Below are 22,334 nucleotides of genomic sequence, written 5' to 3'. Positions count from 1 at the left end.
AGGGGCCTCTCCTCCCACCCAAACAGATCCAGCCCTATATTGGAACCCTGGGAGCACTGCAGGTGTTGAGCCTCATTCATTGCAACTTCTGGAGCTCTTCCATTCAGTCCTCCAACACTCAGAAAAATGCCAATGATGGACCCCCCTCCATGATCCCACATTGGCTCTGACAATAGCTTTGCTCTCTGAGTGCCTTCCACCTTTCCCAGGGCCCCTTCCCCACATGTTGCCCACCCAGGGGTCATCATGGCAGGGCTGCAGCTCCCAGTGGCAGATGGGGATAACGCTGGCTGGCATCCAGCTGGCAGGATCCTTTCCAGACCTTTGGTAAATCGTTTGGTAAATGGTTTACCAGAGCTAATCTCAGCCATAAAACCCATCATAAAGTGCAAACCTTTAGCAGCTGGGCTGCAGCTCGTGGCAGGGGTCAGCTGGGCTCTGGGACAGAGCTGACAGAGGGTTTCCCCTTCTGTGGGTGGGCTGAGACCTTTGGAAAAGCCTTGAGGGGGGTGAGAGTTGGGGCTTCCTTCGGGAGAGATGGCAAGATGGGAAGCTCCACCCTCCTGCTAAAAGCAGCAGTGTTTTAATATGGAGTCATCACAGCGTGGTTGGCTTGGAGGGGACCTTCAAGCTGGGTGTCCCTCACCAAATCAAGGCCCTATCCACAGCCTTGGGCACCTCCAGGCAATGCAACAAAGCATCTTTATATGTGTTTAGAGCCACACAGCAGCTCACAGCCCTACAGGGTTGGATGCCCATGGTTGCTCATCCCATCCACACAACGAGAACAAACCCGAGGCCATTGGTCCCTTGCACCCATCAGGCACAGGGGACACAGCAGTGGCAAAGTGGGGACAGCTCAGGCCCTGCCACCAGCCCTGCATGCTGGAGCCCACCAGCATTTTTTTGTAACAGGCTCTTTAATTATCAACGTTGCCAGGGACATAATAGCTTTATTAAATCTGCCTGCAACAAAACCATCAGCACACTGCCAGGATGACTCTGTCCCCAGTGGTCCCCTCTGTGGCCTGCAGCAGCTCTGGGCTCCTCTGGGGCTCCAAAGGACCCCCAGAAGCCCCTCAGCTCAATACCCCACATCCTGCCCACCCACACCTCCCCAGCTGCTGCCCCGTCTCCTCCCTCCACCTGAGATGATCCAATTACCATTTTGCTGATCTAACGCATCGCTGGCATGTTGTTTCCTTTTCTTTTTTTTCCCTCCCCTAAATCAACTTTTTATCTCTTAAGAAATGCTGATGAGAAGGATGAGTCCTCCAGGAGCGGCTGTGGGAGCACAGCTGCCAAGATTGGCTTTGTCACTAAATGCAATGGGAAAAATAATGCTATTTCAAGGGGTGGATGGGTGCAGCTCAGGGCTGATCACTGCAAATCCAATGGGTTTGGGAGCTGGGTCTTCAGAACTGCACCCAGCACGCAGAATCCCTGTCCTGAATGCATCCATCACCGCCCCTACAAGCCCCCAGTTTCTTGGGGTCCCATCGATTTCCATTGGGATTCAGCTTCCCCCACCCCAGGGCTCAGATAGAAGGGCACAGACACTCGTTTTATTCCCGGCAGCAATTAAACTGCCTTCTCCTCGCTGGGAGCACAGTGCTGTGATAAGATCTGTGCAGCAGGCTCTCACACTCTATCTCTTTCAGAAGGGGCTGAAGGCTCATTTATAGGGATTTTAATAGCTGCCTGGATAAACAGCAGCGATAACCCTCACTGGACTCGCAGCAGGTGATTAATGCTCCCGCAGCAGTCACGCACACTTGCCTTGTGGCCAGGATTGGTTTGTGTTATTAAGGAACAGGGGGTGGGGAGGGGAAAAAATGTGGACTTTGCCACATTTTATAGGGTTGATGCATAGGTGTGGAGGGAACACAGAGATCTCCTCCATCACCTCATGCTTTGGTGCTCGGCGGAGGGGATGGAGGGTGAGGGTTGAGGGGTGGAGGGTGAAGGATGGGGGATAAGAGATGAGGGATAGATGACAAGGGATGAGGGATGGAGGACAATGGTTGAGGAACACAGGACAAGGGATGAGGGATGAAGGACAACGGATGAGGGATGGAAGACAACGGATGAGGAGCACAGCACAAGGGACAAGCAGTGGATGATTCTGGCCCTCCATTCTTGCCCCATAGTGTTTCCACACGGCTGCCTGTTGGAGCCTAGTGTTGATGGGCAGCTCTCCCAAGATGCTGTCATCATCCATGGGCTTTCACGCCCTCCGCATGCTGCCTTCTGGGCCAATGTCACAACCTCAGGATGCTGGTGCTGGTCCCAGCCCATGGAGTATAGCTGGAGGAGCTCCCATAGCGGAACCCACATCTCCACTCCCTTCCCATCTCCACCCAGCCCCACCAGGCTGGTTGGTGCTGCACAGGCAGGGAAGCATGCAGTCTCGTTGGCATTTCTCCTCTCGTGCCACCAGCCATAAACGTGTGTCCTATGGCCAACACGAGACAGGAGGCGTCAGAGGGCAGGGCTGAAATCTTGCTGACGTGGGGCATTTCTGCCGTGTTCAGCCTCAACAAATGCTGACTGTGCTCTTTTCGTGCTATGGGGTGGCTGTTATGATGACACAGCAAGCTTGCTGCCAAGCACCACACCCCAAACCAGGGGAGAGGGGATGCTCTGGGTTTTGAATGGCTATTTTAGCCTGGAAATAGCCAAAAAAAAAAAAACCAATGGAAATATTTTGCTGATGGCCAGCAGTGCTCTCGTCCTGCTAATCTGTCCCCAAACCCAGGTGACTCATTGGGACTGTGCAATCTGAGCCATCCCATAATGCCAAGTGTGCTCAAACCCCTCTGGACCAGGATTGCAGTTACTGCTGCTCTTAGCTTGCATCGGTCATAGTGCTTGTTTCAGTGGTTTGTCATCATTTTAGCACATGCAAGTCCAAAACAAACTGCAAAAAGGCTCGTTGCCACATTCCTAATTTTGCAGGATGATAAAACAGCTGTTGAGATGAAGAATTTGGAGCAGTGATGTTTTCCCTCTCCCTCACAGCGACGTCGCAGCATCTGTGAAAGCAGCTTAGCGAATGATGCGCTCTGATAATTGATTGAATCATCAGTAAATAAGGCAGCATCATTTAAAACCACGGTTCAAAGTGGGAGGAGGAATTCTCCTGGTGGGGTTCTCACCAGCCATCGTGCCCACAAAACCACAGCAGTGAGGGAAATCAACACACAAGGGTGCACATCCAAAATAAAGGCCTTTTTTAGGAGTCAACCCCACAGCAAATCCATTCCCTCCTTTCCAGGAGCTCTGTGATTGCTCAAGGGGAGAGATGGATCAGATGGGAATTTTGAATGCTTTGAGAAATGTGATGGGAAAGCCAAAATGTGGATTTGAATGAAAGAGAAGGAAGAATGGCCAGGGTTGGAAGGGACCTTAAGGATCATGAATCTCCAACCCCCTGCTAGAGGCAGGACCACCAACCTCCACATTTCATACCAGACCAGGCTGCCCAGAGCCCCGTCCAATCTGGCCTTGAATACCTCCAGGGATGGGGCATCCACAGCTTCTCTGGGCAGCTGTTCCAGCACCTAAAGATGGGATTAATCATCCCCAGATGGACACCATAGGGTGGGCTTACACCCATCGAAATCCCCATCCAGCACTGGGGATATCCCTAAATTCCTCCTCCTTCACACACCTCCCACAACACTGCTATCTCAGCTGATTCCTTCCAGATCTCCTAAGATTTTTGCTTTCAGATTCCTTATTTCTTCCCAATCTGTGGGACTCTGGGCCAGGAGTTCATTTCCCATCACTGCCCCTTTTTCCCCAGGGCCGTGGGCTGGGAGATTTGGTGAGCCGGGCAGCCAAAGGGTTTGTTAAAGAGGATGAAAGCAAACAGTGCTCCTTCCCCAGCAACATCCTGCCCTTGGGCAATATGCTGCGGGGATGTTTGAGAGACAGGATGTCTGAGATTTGGGGATATCTGAACCGTTCTGGTCCCATTTCCTCCGTCAGTTCCCAGTGCCCGGTGCCAGGAGCCGCAGCCCCTCGGTGCCTCCACCAGCACACACGTGTCCACACACACATGCTGCAGGCAGGGGGATGCTGCCGGTTGCAGCTTTTGATGGAAATGCAAGTGGATGGGAAGTGTCCTCCCAGCTGGAGCAGCCACTGGGGACATGGCATCTCACCCGGGATCCCACGTCACCCCGCAGCCCTGCGGCCGCTCGCGGTCCAGCATCCGTCTCCGTGGCAACGCTTCGTGCACATCCTTCCATGTCCCTCCGGTCCACAGCACACACAGCCCAGGGTACCCCATATATGGGGTCCAAATGGGTCCCCTTGTCCTCATCACCCGCTCCAGCACCTCCAGACTGCAATGGATGTGTGGGTCCATCTGCACCATGGCACCCTGGCAGCACAGAGGCACCAACTCACATCTTTGGGCTCTCATCCATCCCATTTGCTTTCCTGGATCATGGCCCCTTCCTCTGCCAGCACTCAGATGGACAGACATGTCCCATGTCTGACCTTAGCTGGAAACCTTTAGGATGGGATGTCACCGAGCAGGGCAATGCAGCCATCCTGCTCAACGCAACGTCCCACAGCAGCAGCAGCGTTTGGAAGCGTCTCAGGTACGTCAACCACAGAAACACCGTGAGCTCTTCCCTATGGAAAAAGGCTCCAAACTGCCCTTGTTGGGGTCACCACACCATGCAGAGGTTGCAGAGCCCATTTCAGCCCCAGTCCTGGCCCAGTGGCCGGGAAAACCCCTCCCCAGCACAGCTGGGAACAGGGGGCTGGCGCTCCTCAGGAAATCTCCATTCATTAGTGCTTGGTCATCAGCCAAATTGGAGCCAAACCAACCATTTTTCCAACTTCTCAGGGAAGTTTCTAGGGTCATGTGGGAGAGGGGATGGCAAAGGGGGGCAGGTGGGTGTCATGGTGTCCGGGCTCTAGGCACTGCTCTAAGCACTGGGCACAGGACCAGTATCAGCAATGAAGGTTTTGTGGATGCTCACATCAGGACGTGGTGTGATTGAGAAACTGTGATTCTTGGAAGGGGTTTATTGACGTCAGCGGCTTGCAGGCTCCTAAATCCCTTCTTTTTCTTCTGGAAGTGGTTCTCTGCATCTCATAGGAGCCACAGTGGGAGGATTTGTCCCTTTTCAAAGAGTTGTGATTTCCCCATTGGGTCGCCACAGCTGTGCCCAGCACAAAGTGGGCCCAACAGTCCAAGAGTTGCCCTGTTCCCCTCCTTAAAACTCCCACTTCCATGGTGGGTTTCTGCTGTGACCCCACAGTGTGCTGATGTGGTCAGCATGATGTGTTCAGCCCAGGGCCTCAACCTGGGCACAGCTCCCAGGGCTGGGGCCATACCCCAGGGAAAAGGGATTTATTTAATTAAAAAGCAACAACAACAAAGAAACAAACAAAATAAAAACACGACCCGAAACGAGCTATCAAAAGTGGATCTGGTTTTCATTCGGAAAGAACTTTGTGTTACTCATTTGTCATCAGCTTAATTCCTCAAATCCAAACACTTTGTGGGACGGGATGGGATTTCCTTCACGGTCAGAAGAAACACTGCTTTCCTCTGAGAAATGAGATTAGGCCCGTGTGTGTGCCAAGAAGCTGTTGGTCAATCTGGGATGACCGTGTTGGGGTTCCTCTGCCGCAGCTGGGGGAGGAGCCCGAGGCCAGAGCCCAGCCTGGGACAGACCCCGCAGCCGCCCACCCCACGCTGCCAGCCTTCCTCCCGCTTTATTTTCATTCCCACCCTTCCCTCAATTCTTCTCCTTCTTCCCTCCCAACCCCTTCCCCTTCCCTTTGGCACGGCCGGGAGCCGAGGGGACTTTGCACCCCAAAGGCAGCGCCGTCACCCCGCTGCGGTGCAGCCCAAGGGCGAGCGCAAAAATGCTCGCTTCTTATCGGCGAGGAGAGGCAGGCACGGTGGGCAGGGTTAGCGCTGCCTTATAAGCAGGCAGCAGCGTCGGGAAGCTCGCAAGGCTCCAGCGCAGCTCCCACCACGATGCCCGCGGCTTTAGGGCTGCTGCTGCCGTGGCTGAGCCTGGTGGGTGCCCTGCAGCCGGGGCTGGAACCCCCCGAGTTCGACCCCACCGAGGCTGGGGCCGTTCTCTTCGCCGATGCCTACAACAGCACGGCGGAGATCGTCCTGTTCCAAAGCGTGTCCGCCAGCTGGGACTACAACACCAACCTGACGACCGCCAACGCTGCCCTGCAGGTGGGTGGTGGGATGGGGACAGCCGGGCGTGGGTGCTGCTGGGGGGAGGAGGTTCGGGGTCGGCGTCCACCTTCCTCTCCTTCCTCCTTGTAGGTTCCTTCCTTAGTGCCCCAAGGTGTTGGCACAGGGCTGGGACTCTCAGCCTGGGAATTGCAATGTTTTCCCCCTAAATTGTCCGTCTGGTGAGCCTCCAGCACAACAGCCCTGGCCCCACGGCAGCCCGGGTTTATTTTTAGAGGTGTTCCCCCATTCCCAGCACTTTTCACTTCCCTGCCCCCCTCTCCTCCCCCCTTCCCACATCGGGTCAGGTGTTAAGTGTCCCCGGCCCTGCCCCCTCCACGTCCCTGGCACTGTGCCTTGCCAGAGCCCCAAGTGTGAATACACAGTGGGGTGGCACTGGGGCAAAATTCTGTCATCCCCAACCCATGGGGACAAAGCTGGCTTTGGGGACACGCTCCAAACGTGGGAAATCTGACATCTGCCCAGCTGGTGCTGGCAGATCCCAGAGGAAAGCGATGCTGTGGGTTCCCTGCAGGTGTGGAAGGGGTTGGCACATGGAGCTGCACAGCTGTGCCTGGCCCCTGTTCTGCTTGGACATTCCTCTAATGCTTGTTGGATGAGGGGAGCTGCTATGGCCACAGCACAGGGACACACACGTGACGTGGGGACAGGGATGTGGCTTGGGGTTATGGACATGATGGCATGGGGACACAACCACAGCGCTGTATGCAGCTCAGAGCTACATGTGCCACCCCCCACAGCAAATTGGACACAGGATCAGCACAACCTATACGTGACCAACTTGCATTTGGGGACCTGTGTGTCACTGCGTGCCCTAAGCAACCGTCACACAGCCCCAAGCCTGGCCAGCAGCCTGTGGGACAGGAACACACATTGTGTGCTGCTTGTTGGTCCATGCAGGGCACAGCAGGGACAGGATGGGGACGAACTCTGCCAGGGCTGCTGCCAGCTTGGCAGGACACCCCATGTTCTCCCTCCAGCCTTTTAGGGTGAGTTGAAGTGAGGTCTGGGTACACACCCAGCTGCGGATGTTACAGTGGGTACAGGGACCTCTGGGCACAGTGGGTGCATCGCAGCCACATGAGGCAGTGGGGTTGGAGGCACCTCAGAGGCATCCCAGAGCAGCTTGTTCTCTTTCCCATGTTAATAAATACCTCAGGATCACTCACTGTGCATTCACTGTGATGTCAGTGCTTCTTGAGCCAGCCCCGCTCCCTTCCCAGCAGCTCCCCGATGGTTTTTGGGATGAGAGGCGGGAGATGGATTGAACTTTTCTGGCTGCTGTGCTTAAAGTTTTGCCCCCTATGGGAGATGCTCCCAGTGGCTTGCAAAGCACCCAGCACACCGTTTGCCCAATCCCAATGCAGTGTTACCCCAGACAGAGAGGGAGAGGAGGGGATCCAGCCCCTGACATCAGCCCATCAAAGAGACAGCAGGGATGTGAGCTGCATGACTCGCAGACCGAGCACCAAAGGGTTAATGGGGTGACCCAAAGGCTGAATCTGGGGGGGGATTTGGTGAACCCTTGGGCCAGGTAATCCCTGCTCAGAGCTGTAGCACAGAGGGGCTGAGCCAGCTGTGTGATCCCCCAGGACCTGGCACCAGAGAGGTGGCCCAGGGGACACAGTGACACTGGGCAGCAGCAGCCCTCAGCCATGCAGGGATGGGCAGAGAGATCCTGGAAGGACAGAGGGGTCTGGGGCAGAGATGGCAGCCTCAGCTCACACCACCAGAGCTGTCAGGAGAATTTAGGGCATGATTGGTCTGACCAAACACAGGCGGCTGCTCAAGGAGAAGACAAAACACAGCTGGACTCTGCCTCCTGCATCTCCTGGCTCAGAAACAGGGTGCTGGAAGGGATCAGATCTCCCTCATGAGCCTCCACATGTAGTGGGGACTCCCATGGATGGGGGGCCCTTGCTGTGGGGTGTCCCTGGGTGATGTCCTTAGGGTGAGGCTGGAGGCACCAGGATGTCCCAAGGAGGGCTCCTGACTTTGCTTCAGGCATCTCCCTCCCTGCCCCAAGCCACCTCCAGCCCCACTGCACTGCAACTCCTATCCCTGTAACTGCAACTCCCATCCTCCCAAGAGAATGTGGAGATTAAACTAAAACAAACCAGGCTTGTTGGGGCCAGGCTGGAAACGCCACGAGTAACAGTTAATGAGCTCCATAAATCATTCTGGGATGGCATAGGGCAGGTGCTGTGTGTGTTCTCACTGCCCACTGCTCAGGCTGGGATTCTCCCAAAAAAATCAGTGTTTGCATATTGGGTGTGTGGATGCTACTGCCTGCAATGAGCCTTTTCCCAAAACTGTGGCTGCTGGCTGCAGCTCCAGCTGCCTAAATAATTCCCACGGTGCAGGAGCTTCTGCTGTCCCACAGCCTGAAAAGTTAGGTTGGGGCTGGCAGAGTTGGAGGCTGGAGATGGTGGGAGCCCCAAAACTGAGGGGTTGCATCTCCAAGGCAAATGAATGCTCCTTTGCCAGGTGAAACCCAGGTGTGGGGCTCATAGGGCACAGAGCAGGGGTTGCCCACATGGCATGGACTTCCCATCCCTGTGTCCCCATCCCACCCGAGCTACAACATCGCCTCCAAAACAGTCTCAAATGCCACCTCCTTGTCTGCAGCTTTGGATTCTGCTGGAAATTGCTGTCTCTTTCTATAAATGTCACTTGGGGATGTCTCTGTTTGTCCCCACATGTCCCGTGCCTTCTGGCTTGCACAGACCCTCGTGACACTGCGTGCAGTGGCACATCCCCCTCTCTCCATGCAGGTCGAGGCATCGCTGGAGGAACAAAACTTCACAGAATTGTGGGGCAAGAAAGCCAAAGAGCTGTATGGCAACATCTGGAGCAATTTCAGTGACACACAGCTGAAGAAAATCATCGGCTCCATCCAGACCCTGGGGCCCTCCAACCTGCCCCTGGACAAGCGGCAGCAGGTAGGTGATATGTTGGTGAAGCCCTGGAGATGCTTGCATGCTGCTAAATCCTCTGAAAGCCATTTTTCCCTGAGCATCCAGACCCCTCTGCTGGCCCTTCATTGTGTTTTGGAGGGATGATGTGGAGTGGGGAAGTGATGGAGGGGACAGATGGGATTTGTGGTTCCCCCTTGGGGATGCACGTGGCCGGTATCAGTCCCTAACATCAGGTCACCTCCGTAGCACAGAGCTACCTGTGAGGAGGAGCTGGAGATTTCCTGCTTACACCGAGGGGCTCTGGGTGTGCCCTGGATACCATCCAACATATACCCATGGTTGGAGACCATCTGGCTCAGCTGCTCCTGAGCACAGCCCAGCACTGGGTACATCAGGATGGCCTGAGACTTCCCCATAGTAGTCCTGAGCTTGCAGGGTCTGCAGCTTAAATGCAAGTAAAATGCTCCAGGCTGCAATGTCTGTGCATCTCTGCTGGCTCTTGGGTTACCTCTCCACTGCAACATAGCTTGGCTTGTGAGCCCACTGATACAATCCTCATAGAAGCAGCATTGGCCCCGGTTCCTTCCTGGAAACCTATCCCTGATAACAGAGAGCATCACATCTCCCCACACATCATCTGCATTTCCCCCTGCTTGCACCCTCTGCCGTCATCCAGCACTGTCCCTTCCGCCCACCCCAAGCAGAGGAATGGGGGAGAGAGAGGGACGGAATTTCCTTCCCTGGGAATGAGCTCCCTGGGCACGTTCCAGGAAACCTCCTGTCGCTATTGTTTGCTGTTGTTGAAGTTTGGAGAAATAAATACCCTTCCCTCCTCCTGCTCCTTTTTTAATTTCTTTTTTTTTTTTTTTTTTTTTTTTTTGCCCTCTCTGATAAACAGGCTGTTCTATCTGATGAAGGGCACTATAAATAGCTGTGCTGCAGGACATGGAGGCTGTGCATGGGTTGTCTGTCCCAAAGAGCCTCTGCACAATGAGTGCAGAAATGATGCTCACCTCCCCTAAAATTGTGTTGTACAAACACACTGGGTCCTCTTCCAGACACACTCATGTGCTCTGGAGGTGGGAAGTCTTTGTAAATCCCTCCTGAACAGCCATTCCCACCCCCTTCCAGCCCCAATGCCTTTTCCCTCCCCACAGTACAACACCATCCTGAGCGACATGGACAAAATATACTCCACAGCCAAGGTGTGCCTTGACAATGGGACCTGCTGGGATCTGGAGCCAGGTACAAATCGTTCCCATCCCTGTCCCCTGCCTCCCAGTGTCCACATCCAGTGTGCTCTGATCCCCAGCTCCTCAGCAGGTCATGGTTGATAGGGTCCTGGTTCGTGTTCATGGGGTTGGGGATGAAGAATAGTTTGAAGGGTCTGGAGCACCATGGTGGTGATGGGTTGATGGTTGGACGAGTTGATCTTAGAGATCTTTTCCAACCTTACTGATTCTACGAGTTGGGCACAGTAGGGATGGGTTGGTGGTTGGATTTTATGACCTTTGTAGTTCTTTTCCAATCTTATGTTCTATGATTCTGGGATCTGTGTCCAACGCAATGGTGGTGGCACCTCACAGACCTGCTGTGGGACATGCCCTGTTTCTGCTCCCCCTTCCCACTGGGCTCTCATGTCCTGCTTGTCCCCTCTGTCTCAGACATCTCAGACATCATGGCCAGTTCCCGCAGCTACAAGAAGCTCCTCTACGCCTGGGAGGGTTGGCACAATGCTGCAGGCAACCCACTGCGTGCCAAGTACGAGGAGTTCGTGACGCTGAGCAACGAGGCGTATCAGATGGACGGTGCGAGCAGGATGGGGGATATGGGGGGGGGGCAGGGGTGGGAATCAGGCAGTGTGGTGTCCCGCTCTCCCCATCCCTTATGCACAGAGCTTCCACTTCCCCCTGCCCAGGTGTTGACACCTTGAGGTAGGAGTAGAATTCCCACTGATGCTCAACAGTCCCAGCTCTTGGGGCTGGATATAGGGGCGGCCGTTTGGGGTTAAAGCCAGGGGTCATCACTGCCTCCCTGCAGGATTTGAGGACACAGGCAGCTACTGGCGCTCCTGGTACGACTCCACCACCTTCGAGGATGACCTGGAGCATCTCTACAACCAGCTGGAGCCACTCTACCTCAACCTGCACGCTTTTGTCCGAAGAAAGCTCTATGATCGCTATGGCTCCAAATACATTAACTTGAAGGGCCCCATCCCTGCTCACCTCCTCGGTAAGGGCCAGGGGTGCTGGTGGGGCTGGAGAGCTGTAACAGGACTGGGGGGGGAGGGGAGGGTCCCAACTATTGCTGTGTTTCTCTTCCTCTTGTCCCATCTCTGTCTCCACTCTTGCTGTTCTCTGCTTTCAGGCAACATGTGGGCTCAGCAGTGGAATAATATCTATGATCTAATGGTCCCCTACCCTGATAAGCCCAACCTGGATGTCACAAGCACCATGGTGAATCAGGTACAGGGCTGAGGGACTTGTTAGTGGCACCAGTTAGAAAAAAAAAAGGGGAGGTATTGGCCATACCATTTAGCCTATGGGGGTGGTTGTCCATATCTGCATGTTGAACAGCAGAAAAGCCATTTGGGGGGAGGGTTAGGGACGCAGGAATGACTCCACTTCCCCTCCAGCAATGGTCAAAGAGGCAGCGGATGAGAAAAGGGTATGGTGATGCAGTGGGACCAGTTCTGGGGTCTATATTTACACCATCCCACATGTCCTACCAGGGCTGGAATGCCACCCACATGTTCCGGGTCTCGGAGGAGTTCTTCACTTCCCTGGGGCTGCTGGAGATGCCACCTGAGTTCTGGGAGAAGTCCATGCTGGAGAAGCCAACAGATGGCCGGGAAGTGGTGTGTCATGCCTCAGCGTGGGACTTCTACAACCGTAAGGACTTCAGGTGTGTGGGTCATGCGGGGTCTGCAGGACAAGACCCTTTTCAGTCCCCCTTGATGGTCATCATTTTGGGTACCCCCAGCCTGACCTTTCCCTTTGTGGGATAAGTTTTCAAGGTACCACACTGCTCTGCTTTCCCCTTCACTGAGTTTACATTTTCCACATGGAGTTCTGCCGCCCTATTAGGGACCCTGAGGTCCTATCAAGGGGTGCATGAGCAGGGCAGGAGCCCTCACCTGGCTCAGGTAATGCTGCTTTCACCCGACAGGATCAAGCAGTGCACAACAGTGACCATGGAGCAGCTGTTCACAGTGCACCACGAGATGGGCCACGTGCAGTACTACCTGCAGTACAAGGACCAGCCTGTCTCCTTCCGTGGTGGTGCCAACCCTGGCTTCCATGAGGCCATTGGTGATGTCATGTCCCTGTCCGTCTCCACTCCCGGCCACCTTCAGAAAATTGGGCTCCTCAGCAGTGCTGTCGAGGATGAAGGTACGGCAGCTGCTCTGCAGAGGGTTGAAACACTGCCCGTGGCACCAGAAAGGGAGGGGGGTGTGCCAGGTTAGGCTGTGGTCTGGCAACACAGCCCAGAGAAGGAGAAGCGCCATGCCTTTTACTCATGCTTATTTACAAGCACAGACCCTTCTTTTCTCTGTGGATCCATGCATGGATCCCTTCTTGGCTCCACAGACAGCCCCTTCTTGACACATGACTACATGGACGTTTCCTGCTTGTCTCCATCAACAACCCGTTCTTGACTCATCAAATCACAGAATGGCCTGGGTTGAAAAGGACCACAGTGCTCATCTGGTTCCAACCCCCTGCTGTGTGCAGGGTCGCCAACCACCAGACCAGGCTGCCCAGAGCCACATCCAGCCTGGCCTTGAGTGCCTGCAGGGATGGGGCATCCACAACCTCCTTGGGCAACCTGTTCCAGTGCCTCACCACCCTCTGAGTTCATCCTTTTCACCACCAAGAGCAGCAGTTCCCTTCCCCAGCAGTCCCAAACCTGACAGCAGCATCTCTGTGTTTTATCAGCATCAGTCTTTCTGGTGTTTCCCCTCCCCTCATCAAGAAGCTCCCAGGAGCCCCATGAGCAGCTCTGCAGAAGTAGCACTGAGCTCTCACGTGCTCAGTCACGAGGGCAGTCAGTGGATGACACGTCTGCCTGCCAGGCAGTGCAGCAGAGGAGGACTTGTCGCTGCAGGACACTGCCTAGCTTGGCAAGGATCTCCTCCCTGCAGCCACCTCTCAGCCAGCACGTCAAAGCAGATGGCAGCAGAGCAAAAAGAGTGTTCACAGCCTCCTGCTGCAGGCGGCTGCTTTGCAGAGGGAGAGTCCCGGGTCCTCCTGCCTTGTCATTAAATCCACTCCATGACGGGGAAGCTGTCACAGCACACAAGAGTGCTGGGCCGATGCTGTACAAGCATGGAGCAGATGGTCCCTGCCTCCAGGCATCGCTGTCTGACTAACGGGTCCTTGGCTGCCACGCCAGCACTGCGATGGCAGCCAGCAGCCCTTCAGAGCACTGCTGCCAACCCTCCCCGACCCCACAGCTTCAGCTGGCTCTCCAGCTGGTCCTTCTTCAACCTGCCTTTGCAGGGTTTCCCCAGGGAGCAGGGAAAAGCAGATGTCACCACCTGCTGTGCTTCCCATGGAATGGTGGTTGCTGTCCCAGTTTTGACTCCAGTTCTGGATCCAAACTGTAGCATTGTTTGTTGCGCCATATCAGCTCTGGGAGCAAACCCCTTTCAGCCTGAAGACCTTATAGAGTGAACGTGTGCATTAAGTTACCCTCATCAGAGACCTTTTCATGCTGAGAGCCAGGCTGAGGGCAAGGGAACACTGCGTTTGTCACTTCCAAGTTGCCCCAGGCAGGAGCTGCAGCTAGAAAAAACCTCCTGTGCCCCATTGCAAGCTTCACTAGAGTGCAAAACTACAAGTTGAAATGCTGTTCCAACTGCTCATCCAGCTCTCCTCACCCTATTGGCAACAAAAAGTCTGGTGACCTTAGTGCTGTCCACCCAGGCTCATTCCCAGCCCCATCCAGGCTCTGTTCCCTGCAGAGAGCAACATCAACTACCTGCTGAAGATGGCTTTGGAGAAGATTGCCTTCCTGCCCTTTGGCTACCTCATCGACCAGTGGCGCTGGAATGTGTTCAACGGCCGCACGCCCCCGAGCCGTTACAACTACGACTGGTGGTACCTGAGGTAGGGATGGTCAGCGAGGGTGGAGGCATGCATGGAGGCTGAGGATGTGCAGGCAGGGAAAAAATGGCAGTGGAAATGGCTGGCGGCTGGCTGGCTGGCTGGCTGGCTGGCTGGCTGGCTGGCTGGCTGGATGGATGGATGGTTGGGTTGAGGAACGCAAATGCAGGAAAGGACACAACTGTTCAGCTCTCTTTAGCACCGTGTCTTCTTTTCCTGTTCCCTTCCTTGGTTCATCTGGCTTCCTCTTTCCAGTTTGTATCCTCATTCTCTGTTGTCTACAGAACCAAATACCAGGGTATTTGTGCTCCAGTTTCAAGGAATGAAAGCAACTTCGACCCCGGAGCAAAGTACCACATCCCTGGGAACACCCCTTACATCAGGTAGAGGAGGTGCTGGGAACGGGTGGGAGTTTGTGGGGGGTGCAGGGACCCCAACTCTTCAGATAGAGGCTGGGATGCATTGCTCCTGCTCAAGACACAGAGAACATCCAATGCTTGGTAACAAAAACAGTGGGGAGCAGACGTGTGGCAAGGTGCCTTCAGCCGTGCCCTGGGACACATCTGCTTCCCTTTGTCCCCAGTGCTCACCTTCACGGGCTTCCTCGGCAGGTACTTTGTGAGTTTCATCCTCCAGTTCCAGTTTCACAAGGCGCTGTGCCAGGCGGCCAACCACACCGGTCCCCTGCACACCTGTGACATCTACATGTCCAAAGAGGCTGGAGACAAACTCAGGTGGGGACAGAGGAGGGTCGGGACAATCGCCACGGGCAGATGTGTGCGTGGAAGCTGATGGTGTGCAAGGAAGAAAGGAAGGAAAGAAGAAAGGAAGGAAGGAAAAAGTGGCCATGGAGATGGCTGGAGAAATAGCTTTGCAGATGGATGGATGGATAGATGGAAATTCATGGAAGCACTGGGGTGGGGTGAGTGGTCCTCACCAGAGTCCTGCTATTATCCCCATCACTAGCTCCACCCAGACAAGAGGTCACTGAAGCATGTTTGGTTCCCATTGACTCCCTGGGTGTTAATGAATGCATGAGAATGTGATGGAGAGTTTTCAGCCCCCAAGCACAGGATAGCTGGGGGGCTTCAGTGGCAGTTTTCCAGGTTTGTGTCCCTCTCAGGAACAGTATCTTCAGCCCTTGTGGTGTTGAGATTCCACCACTGCTTTTTTCCCCATCCGTGCCCTGGTCTCATGCCAACTCTTACTTTCCCATTCCATTGCAGGGAGGTGTTGAAGGCTGGGTCTTCCAAGTCGTGGCAGGAAATCCTGTTCAACTTCACTGGCACGGATAAGATGGATGCTGGGGCGCTCCTGGAGTATTTCAGCCCTGTCACCGCCTGGTTGCAGGAGCAGAACAACAAGACCAACGAGGTGCTGGGCTGGCCTGAGTACGACTGGCGTCCCCCTGTCCCCGAAGACTACCCTGAAGGCATCGGTAAGGCTGGGACTGGGAGAAGCCAAAGGAAATCACTAAACCCTAGGCAAGACAAGAAGGTTTCTGCTGCAGATAAGTGGGGCCTCCATACCAGGAAAAAGAGAAATACTCAGCCTAAGGGTGTTGTTTCCTGGGTGGTTTCATCTTCCATTGAAGCAGGTGCCATTCGCCTGCCCAACTGGGTCTAGAGTGTGTTTGTCCTGATATCCCACGGGACGCTTCCATCTGCAGCCTCCTCCCAGGTTGTGGCATCCTTTAGTAGACCTGCAGCTGTGGGAAAGATTCAACCATGGAAAGATGCTCTTGTAAACAAGACTTCCTCTCTCTTCCCTCATCTTCCTCTAGACAAAATAGCAGATGAAGAACAAGCTAAGGAGTTCTTGTCTGAGTACAACAGCACGGCTGAGGTGGTGTGGAATGCTTACACTGAGGCATCCTGGGACTACAACACCAACATCACTGACCACAACAGGGAAGTCATGGTATGGAAACAACCCTGGGATTGTATGGGGAAGAACATGTGAGAAGCCATGAGGATGGTGGCAGCTGTGGCATAGCAGGCGGTGCTTCTGGTGATGGCCTGTCTCAGGGATCTCCCTCAGGTGACTCCTCTCCTGTCTCCTGTTTTTACAGCTGGAGAAGAACTTGGCCATGTCCAAGCACACCGTTGAGTATGGCATGAGAGCCAGGGAGTTCGACCCCTCGGATTTCCAGGACGAAACTGTCACCCGCATCCTCAATAAGTTGAGTGTCCTTGAGAGGGCAGCCCTGCCTGAGGATGAGCTGATGGAGGTGAGCTGCAAGGGGACAGAGCAGGGCTGGGTGTCCTTTGCCACTATTTTGTGTGAAGACACAGGTTTCTCCCAGCTCTTAGGAAGTAGCAGTGGGCAGCTGCCCCTGCCATTGCAGAAAGTGATGGTTTGGGACCTTCTACACAAAGGGAAGGTCCTTGCCTCCAGGGTTTCCCACCCAAATGTTGTCAATGCCATCCTGCAGTGGGGTCCAGCTGCTTGGATGACAGCAGCACCTTGTGTGCTGGCCCAACACTTTCCGTACTGACTCAACTTCTGGGCTCACACAACCTTCCAGGACAGAGTGAAAGGGGGCAGAAGGAAACACCCAGAGGCTGTGTTGTTCCCCAGGAGCAGGAGCAAGGATAAGAAGCTCACATAATGCGATCTCCTTTGCAGTACAACACCCTCCTCTCAGATATGGAGACCACATACAGCGTAGCCAAGGTCTGCAGGGAGGACAACACCTGCTACCCCTTGGATCCTGGTAAGAGCTGGCAGGGAGTGCAGTGGTTCTTCTGCAGCAGCCCCAGGAAGGAGGGATTCTTCACAGGGGTGCAGAGAAGGGTCACCTTCCACCCTCTCTGTGACGTCCCCTGAGCAGTGCATTGGGTCTAGCATCTTTGTAGCAGGCCAACCCAACCAACACCATCAGTCTGCCTTCATTGCTCTCTCTTCAGACCTCACAGACATCCTGGCTACCTCACGGGACTATAACGAGCTCCTCTTTGTCTGGAAGGGCTGGCGGGATGCTTCCGGGGCGAAAATCAAGGACAAATACAAGCGATACGTGGAACTGAGCAACAAGGCAGCTGTGCTCAATGGTCAGTGTCCTACTCCTTCAGACACCCACCATCACCTTGGAACCCTGTGAGCAGGGAATTGAGATGATCATCCAGATCAGAGCCAACATCTTGGAGGTCCTACCAATTCTCATTGGGTCCTCTGTCTCACTGGGGAAACCTGGGGTGCAAGACTTGCCCAAGAAGGGAATTGACAGCTTCTGTTCTTACCCTACCACAGGATACACAGACAATGGAGCTTACTGGAGATCCCTGTATGAGACATCCACCTTTGAGGAAGATCTGGAGAGGCTGTACCTGCAGCTGCAGCCTCTGTACCTCAACCTGCATGCCTACGTACGTCGAGCCCTGTACAACAAATATGGAGCAGAGTACATAAACCTGAGGGGTCCCATTCCTGCTCACTTGCTGGGTAAGGGCTTTGCTGGGCAGAGTTGTGTTTCCCAGAAAGAAGATTGCTACTGGCCTAATCCTGTGCACAAGTTGAGAGTAACTGGTTGCCTTTTCTCTCCTCTCCATGTCTCCCTCCTGCACTTCCCAGGGAACATGTGGGCCCAGTCATGGTCCAATATCTTCGACCTGGTGATGCCCTACCCAGATGCCACCAAGGTGGATGCCACCCCAGCCATGAAACAACAGGTCAGTGCTTTCACAGCTTGAACTGCCCCTTGGGAGCCAACGCCAACACTGCACAATGCTTTGATGCTACCAAAAACCTCTATGAAACACCTCTGTTCTTTCCCCATCTGGATGTACCACAGGCTGGACCCAGCTCTAATTGCCACCTACAGATCTCCCCTCCCAGAAGGACAAGACTGTCCCCAGCCTCCCTCCAGCAACCCCAGGAGTCTCCACTGCCCCTCACCAAACCCTCTGTCTGCTTCTCCCCAGGGCTGGACACCCAAGATGATGTTTGAGGAGTCAGACCGTTTCTTTACCTCCCTGGGCCTCATCCCCATGCCGCAGGAGTTCTGGGACAAGTCCATGATTGAGAAGCCAGCAGATGGGCGGGAGGTGGTGTGTCATGCCTCAGCCTGGGACTTCTACAACCGCAAGGACTTCAGGTAGGATGAGGGCACACAGACCCACTGGTAATCAAGATGCTGGCATTGCTGGCAGGAGCCCTCATGGCAGATGGAGGGCAATCCACGCCTACCCCGACTTGCCCTGGAGGATGAAAAAGGCAATGGACACCAGCAGGGAATGGGCAGGGGCAGCAGGAAGGCAGGAAGATGGCCAGAGACCGACCCCGTGGAGCAAGACCACCCCAGTCTGGAATCAGAACTGGGGAGGGGAGACATGGGAAGAGACCAAAGAGAAAATTAGATTAATGGTGTATGGTCTTTCCTGAAGGCTTTCATCCCTCACCACTACCCTCTGTTCTTTCCCCCTCCCACTTATCCCCATCTAGGATCAAGCAGTGCACCGTGGTGAACATGGATGACCTAATCACAGTGCACCACGAGATGGGCCACGTGCAGTACTTCCTGCAGTACATGGACCAGCCCATCTCGTTCCGTGATGGAGCCAACCCTGGCTTCCACGAGGCCATCGGGGATGTTATGGCCTTGTCTGTCTCCACCCCGAAACACCTGCACAGCATCAACCTGCTGGACCAAGTGACAGAAAATGAAGGTGAGCTGGCATGGGAACACCACACAGCACAGTGCTTGGGGAGGCAGCTGGAAATGTCGGGGAAGAAGGTACCAGGGACATGCACGGTGTCTGAGTATCAATGGAAGGGACAAGATGCAAGAGGGACACTCTGCTGTTGGGTGGAATGATCCATACTGGGTGGGGAGGTGGCTGCAGTACTGTCTTGTTCACATCTTCTCACCCCGGGCAGAAAGTGACATCAACTACCTGATGAGCATCGCCCTGGACAAGATTGCCTTTCTGCCCTTTGGATACCTCATAGACCAGTGGCGCTGGAGGGTGTTTGATGGGCAGATCAAGGAGGATGAGTACAACCAGCAGTGGTGGAACCTCAGGTATGCTCACATTCAGATCTCTCTTTGGTGCTTGGCCATCATTCCTCTTCGTGTTTTCTCCATGTGACCCAGTTGACTGCAATGGGGACGTGGTGGGATACATAACCCCTCATCCTGTCCTCACAACCCTCCATAACTCAAGCTGGACTAATCCTCCCTCTCTGGCCCAGGCTGAAGTACCAGGGCTTGTGCCCACCAGTACCAAGGTCTGAAGATGACTTTGACCCAGGGGCAAAGTTTCACATCCCTGCCAACGTCCCCTACATCAGGTGAGCAAGCAGAGCTTGGTCAGGGGGCACCTCTTGGATAAATGAGCCCATGCAGAAGTTGGATTTGGGAACTCTCCAACAAGGATGGGCTCATCTCTCCAAGTAGCTGTAAGCACACGTTAAAAGGAAAAATGGCATCACCAGATTGGGCCAAATTGATGCAGATGGAGCTTCAAAGCCAGTAACGCTTCTCCAAGCTGAGATTCTGCAGGAGGGGGGGATTCAGCTCCCTTCACAGCCAGCCACTAGCAGGGTCTGTCCCCATGTAACCCTCCAGGTACTTCGTCAGCTTCGTCATCCAGTTCCAGTTCCACGAGGCGCTCTGCAAAGCAGCTGGGCACACGGGACCCCTGCACACGTGTGACATCTACCAGTCCAAGGAGGCTGGGAAGCTCCTGGGGTAAGTGTATGGGCAGGGCAGGGCCTTTATGTCCAAATACCTTAAAGTCAAGCCGTGTCTCAGGAAGACAAGAGGCAATGCAGCTCCTGGTGCCCCATCCCTTCCTTGTTCCAGCCACGTCCCCGTTCCTGGGCTGTGGGACCCTGGGCTGTGGGACCCTGGGCTGGGCGCTGCAGCTGTGATTGCAAAAGCAGCCACTAGATGGTAGCTGGGACCCTGGCAGGGGGGAAGGCTCACTTCTCCTCCTCCTCCTCCTCTTCCTCCCCCGCAGCCCCCCCGTTCCTTAGGGAAAACAGCCCCCTCGCTTCATGGAATTTGCCTGCAAAATTAACCCTTTCAACCCATAAAGTGAACTGCATCAGGCTGAATTCACTGGAGGGTTTTATTCCAACATCCTACATGAAAACCTCTCTCCGTGCTCACAGCCCTGTGGGTGTCAGAAGGCATAGACTGTGCCCCAGGGCTGCTGGCACCAAGAACCCCAAGCCTTGGGGAAGATGAGGGCCATGAGGAATCCACTGGATCCAATTTCTCCCCCCACAGAGATGCCATGAAGCTGGGTTTCAGCAAGCCATGGCCTGAAGCCATGCAGCTCATCACGGGGCAGCCCAACATGTCAGCAGAGGCCCTGATGAGCTACTTTGAGCCCCTCATGACATGGCTGGTGAAGGAGAACACGAAGAACGGGGAGGTGCTGGGCTGGCCCGAGTACAGCTGGACTCCTTACACAGGTACAGGTGGGAATGGGCTGGATGTGGTCCACGGTGGGGGCAGATTTTGGTCCTCACCAGGGTAGGGATGCAGTTCATGGTAGGCATGGAGCTGCTCCAGTGCTCCTTGGCCACCCCAAAAACCACAGGGGATTTGGATGCCTCTCATTGATTTCACAGCAAGCTGAGTCTCAAGCAAACAAGTCGCCTAAGAGCCCAGCCAAGGGGGGCAGGCGACCCAGCACCCAGCCCAGAGCCACCAGCACCAACCATATCCCTCCTTTCTCTATTTTCCAGCCACCGAATTCCAAACTGCCACTGGCACAACTGATTTTCTGGGCATGTCTGTGGGCACCAAAGAAGCCACTGCGGGCGCCTGGGTCCTGCTGGCACTGGCACTTGTCTTCCTGATCGTCTCCATTTTCTTGGGTGTCAAGTTGTTCTCATCAAGGAGAAAGGCCTTCAAATCCAGCTCGGAAATGGAACTGAAATAAGGCAGCCACAGATGGGGGAGTGCAGACAGGGTGCGAGCGCGGGCACTTGGGCAGCTGGTGGCAATGCTGAGGGCACTTCTGCCCACGAAGCCATGGGTTTCCACAGCCCAGGATTCCTGTCTCCAATCAGGTTGGACATTAATTTTTTTTCCACTATGCAAGAGCCAAAGCAGAAAAGAGCTATTTATTTGCCAATATCTGCATAAAAGGAAGAGAAATTCAGGCACCGGCAGGCACGGAGCCATCAGGGACTGCTCCTGTGCCCAGGGGGAGTGAATCCAGAGCGAACCCCCACCACCCATCTCCAGCCCCTGTGCCAGGATGGACAAAGCCATGGGGGCTCCAAGTGACAGAGGGCAGGCTTGGGAGGGACAGAGCATGCTTCTGACCTCTGCCCATCCCTGGTTTGCCCATTGCTGGGCTGTTTGTTTGCATGGATGAGAAATAAACCCATGTCTCGTTACCCCCAGTGCAGCAGCTCGACTCTTTCTTGGGGGTGGGGTATTTCAGTGGGATGCTCCAGCACTGGATGATGTGCACTTATGTAAGAGCCAGGGGGGGCTCTGAGGTCAGCGATCGCTGCCCGCTCTCCAGCTCCGATTATCTTGGGATCAGCAGTGCTTGAGGCTTTTTTTTTTCACCCCCATCTTTCTTCTGCTTCTGTAAATAAAACTTCGTATTTGTTCTGCAGTGATTAGGTGCAAAACTAATCCCAGGCCAGGGATTATTGCAGCCTTAAAGAGCTGCGGTCTGCTGCAGCCCCAAGCAGGAGGGGAAATAAGGGGATGCAGGATGGATTCTGCTGTCTCTCCCATCTGATTGCCTCCACTCTCAGCCATTTCTTACATCGGGAAACTGAGACCCCAGAGGCACCCAAGCAGAAGGCAGATGTCTGCCCAGCCGTGCTCAGGTTTGCTGCTGTTTGCTTCCAACCCTCCTCCATCCACGCACAGTGCACTCACAGGGAGGGGCCCCCACCAGTTTCTTCTCTTCCCACCACATTCCCTGGGCTGAGAAAGCAGCTGCCCCAAACACCCATGCACACCCACCCCAAAGCAGCTGCCCTGTGTCCCAGCACACTGAGCACTGTCCTTACCCCAAATCCCAGCTCACAGAACAAAGACTTTATGTCATATCCCATTGCAAGGTGAGAGCTGGTGTGAAGCCA

At 54.6% G+C, this 22,334-nt stretch overlaps 1 protein-coding gene across 1 annotated transcript; it reads left to right on the top strand.

Annotated features, from left to right (window-relative positions):
• Nucleotides 1-6,010: 6,010 nt before the first annotated feature.
• ACE (angiotensin I converting enzyme) lies at nt 6,011-21,166 on the top strand (the record flags this gene model as incomplete). Its single annotated transcript, XM_079546968.1, has 25 exons — nt 6,011-6,223; nt 9,019-9,186; nt 10,320-10,407; nt 10,827-10,970; nt 11,203-11,394; nt 11,530-11,627; nt 11,894-12,066; nt 12,331-12,554; nt 14,129-14,273; nt 14,555-14,653; nt 14,882-15,004; nt 15,497-15,708; nt 16,054-16,190; nt 16,342-16,500; nt 16,899-16,986; nt 17,180-17,323; nt 17,523-17,714; nt 17,844-17,941; nt 18,194-18,366; nt 18,714-18,937; nt 19,149-19,293; nt 19,464-19,562; nt 19,840-19,962; nt 20,506-20,693; nt 20,970-21,166. 25 exons carry the CDS (start codon nt 6,011-6,013, stop codon nt 21,164-21,166), a joined length of 3,846 nt encoding a protein of 1,281 aa, XP_079403094.1.
• Nucleotides 21,167-22,334: the final 1,168 nt, after the last annotated feature.

This window comes from Tetrao urogallus, assembly GCF_951394365.1.
Source record: "Tetrao urogallus genome assembly, chromosome: 26".
Classification (NCBI taxonomy): domain Eukaryota; kingdom Metazoa; phylum Chordata; class Aves; order Galliformes; family Phasianidae; genus Tetrao; species Tetrao urogallus.
This window is presented reverse-complemented; position numbering and strand designations above follow the sequence as displayed.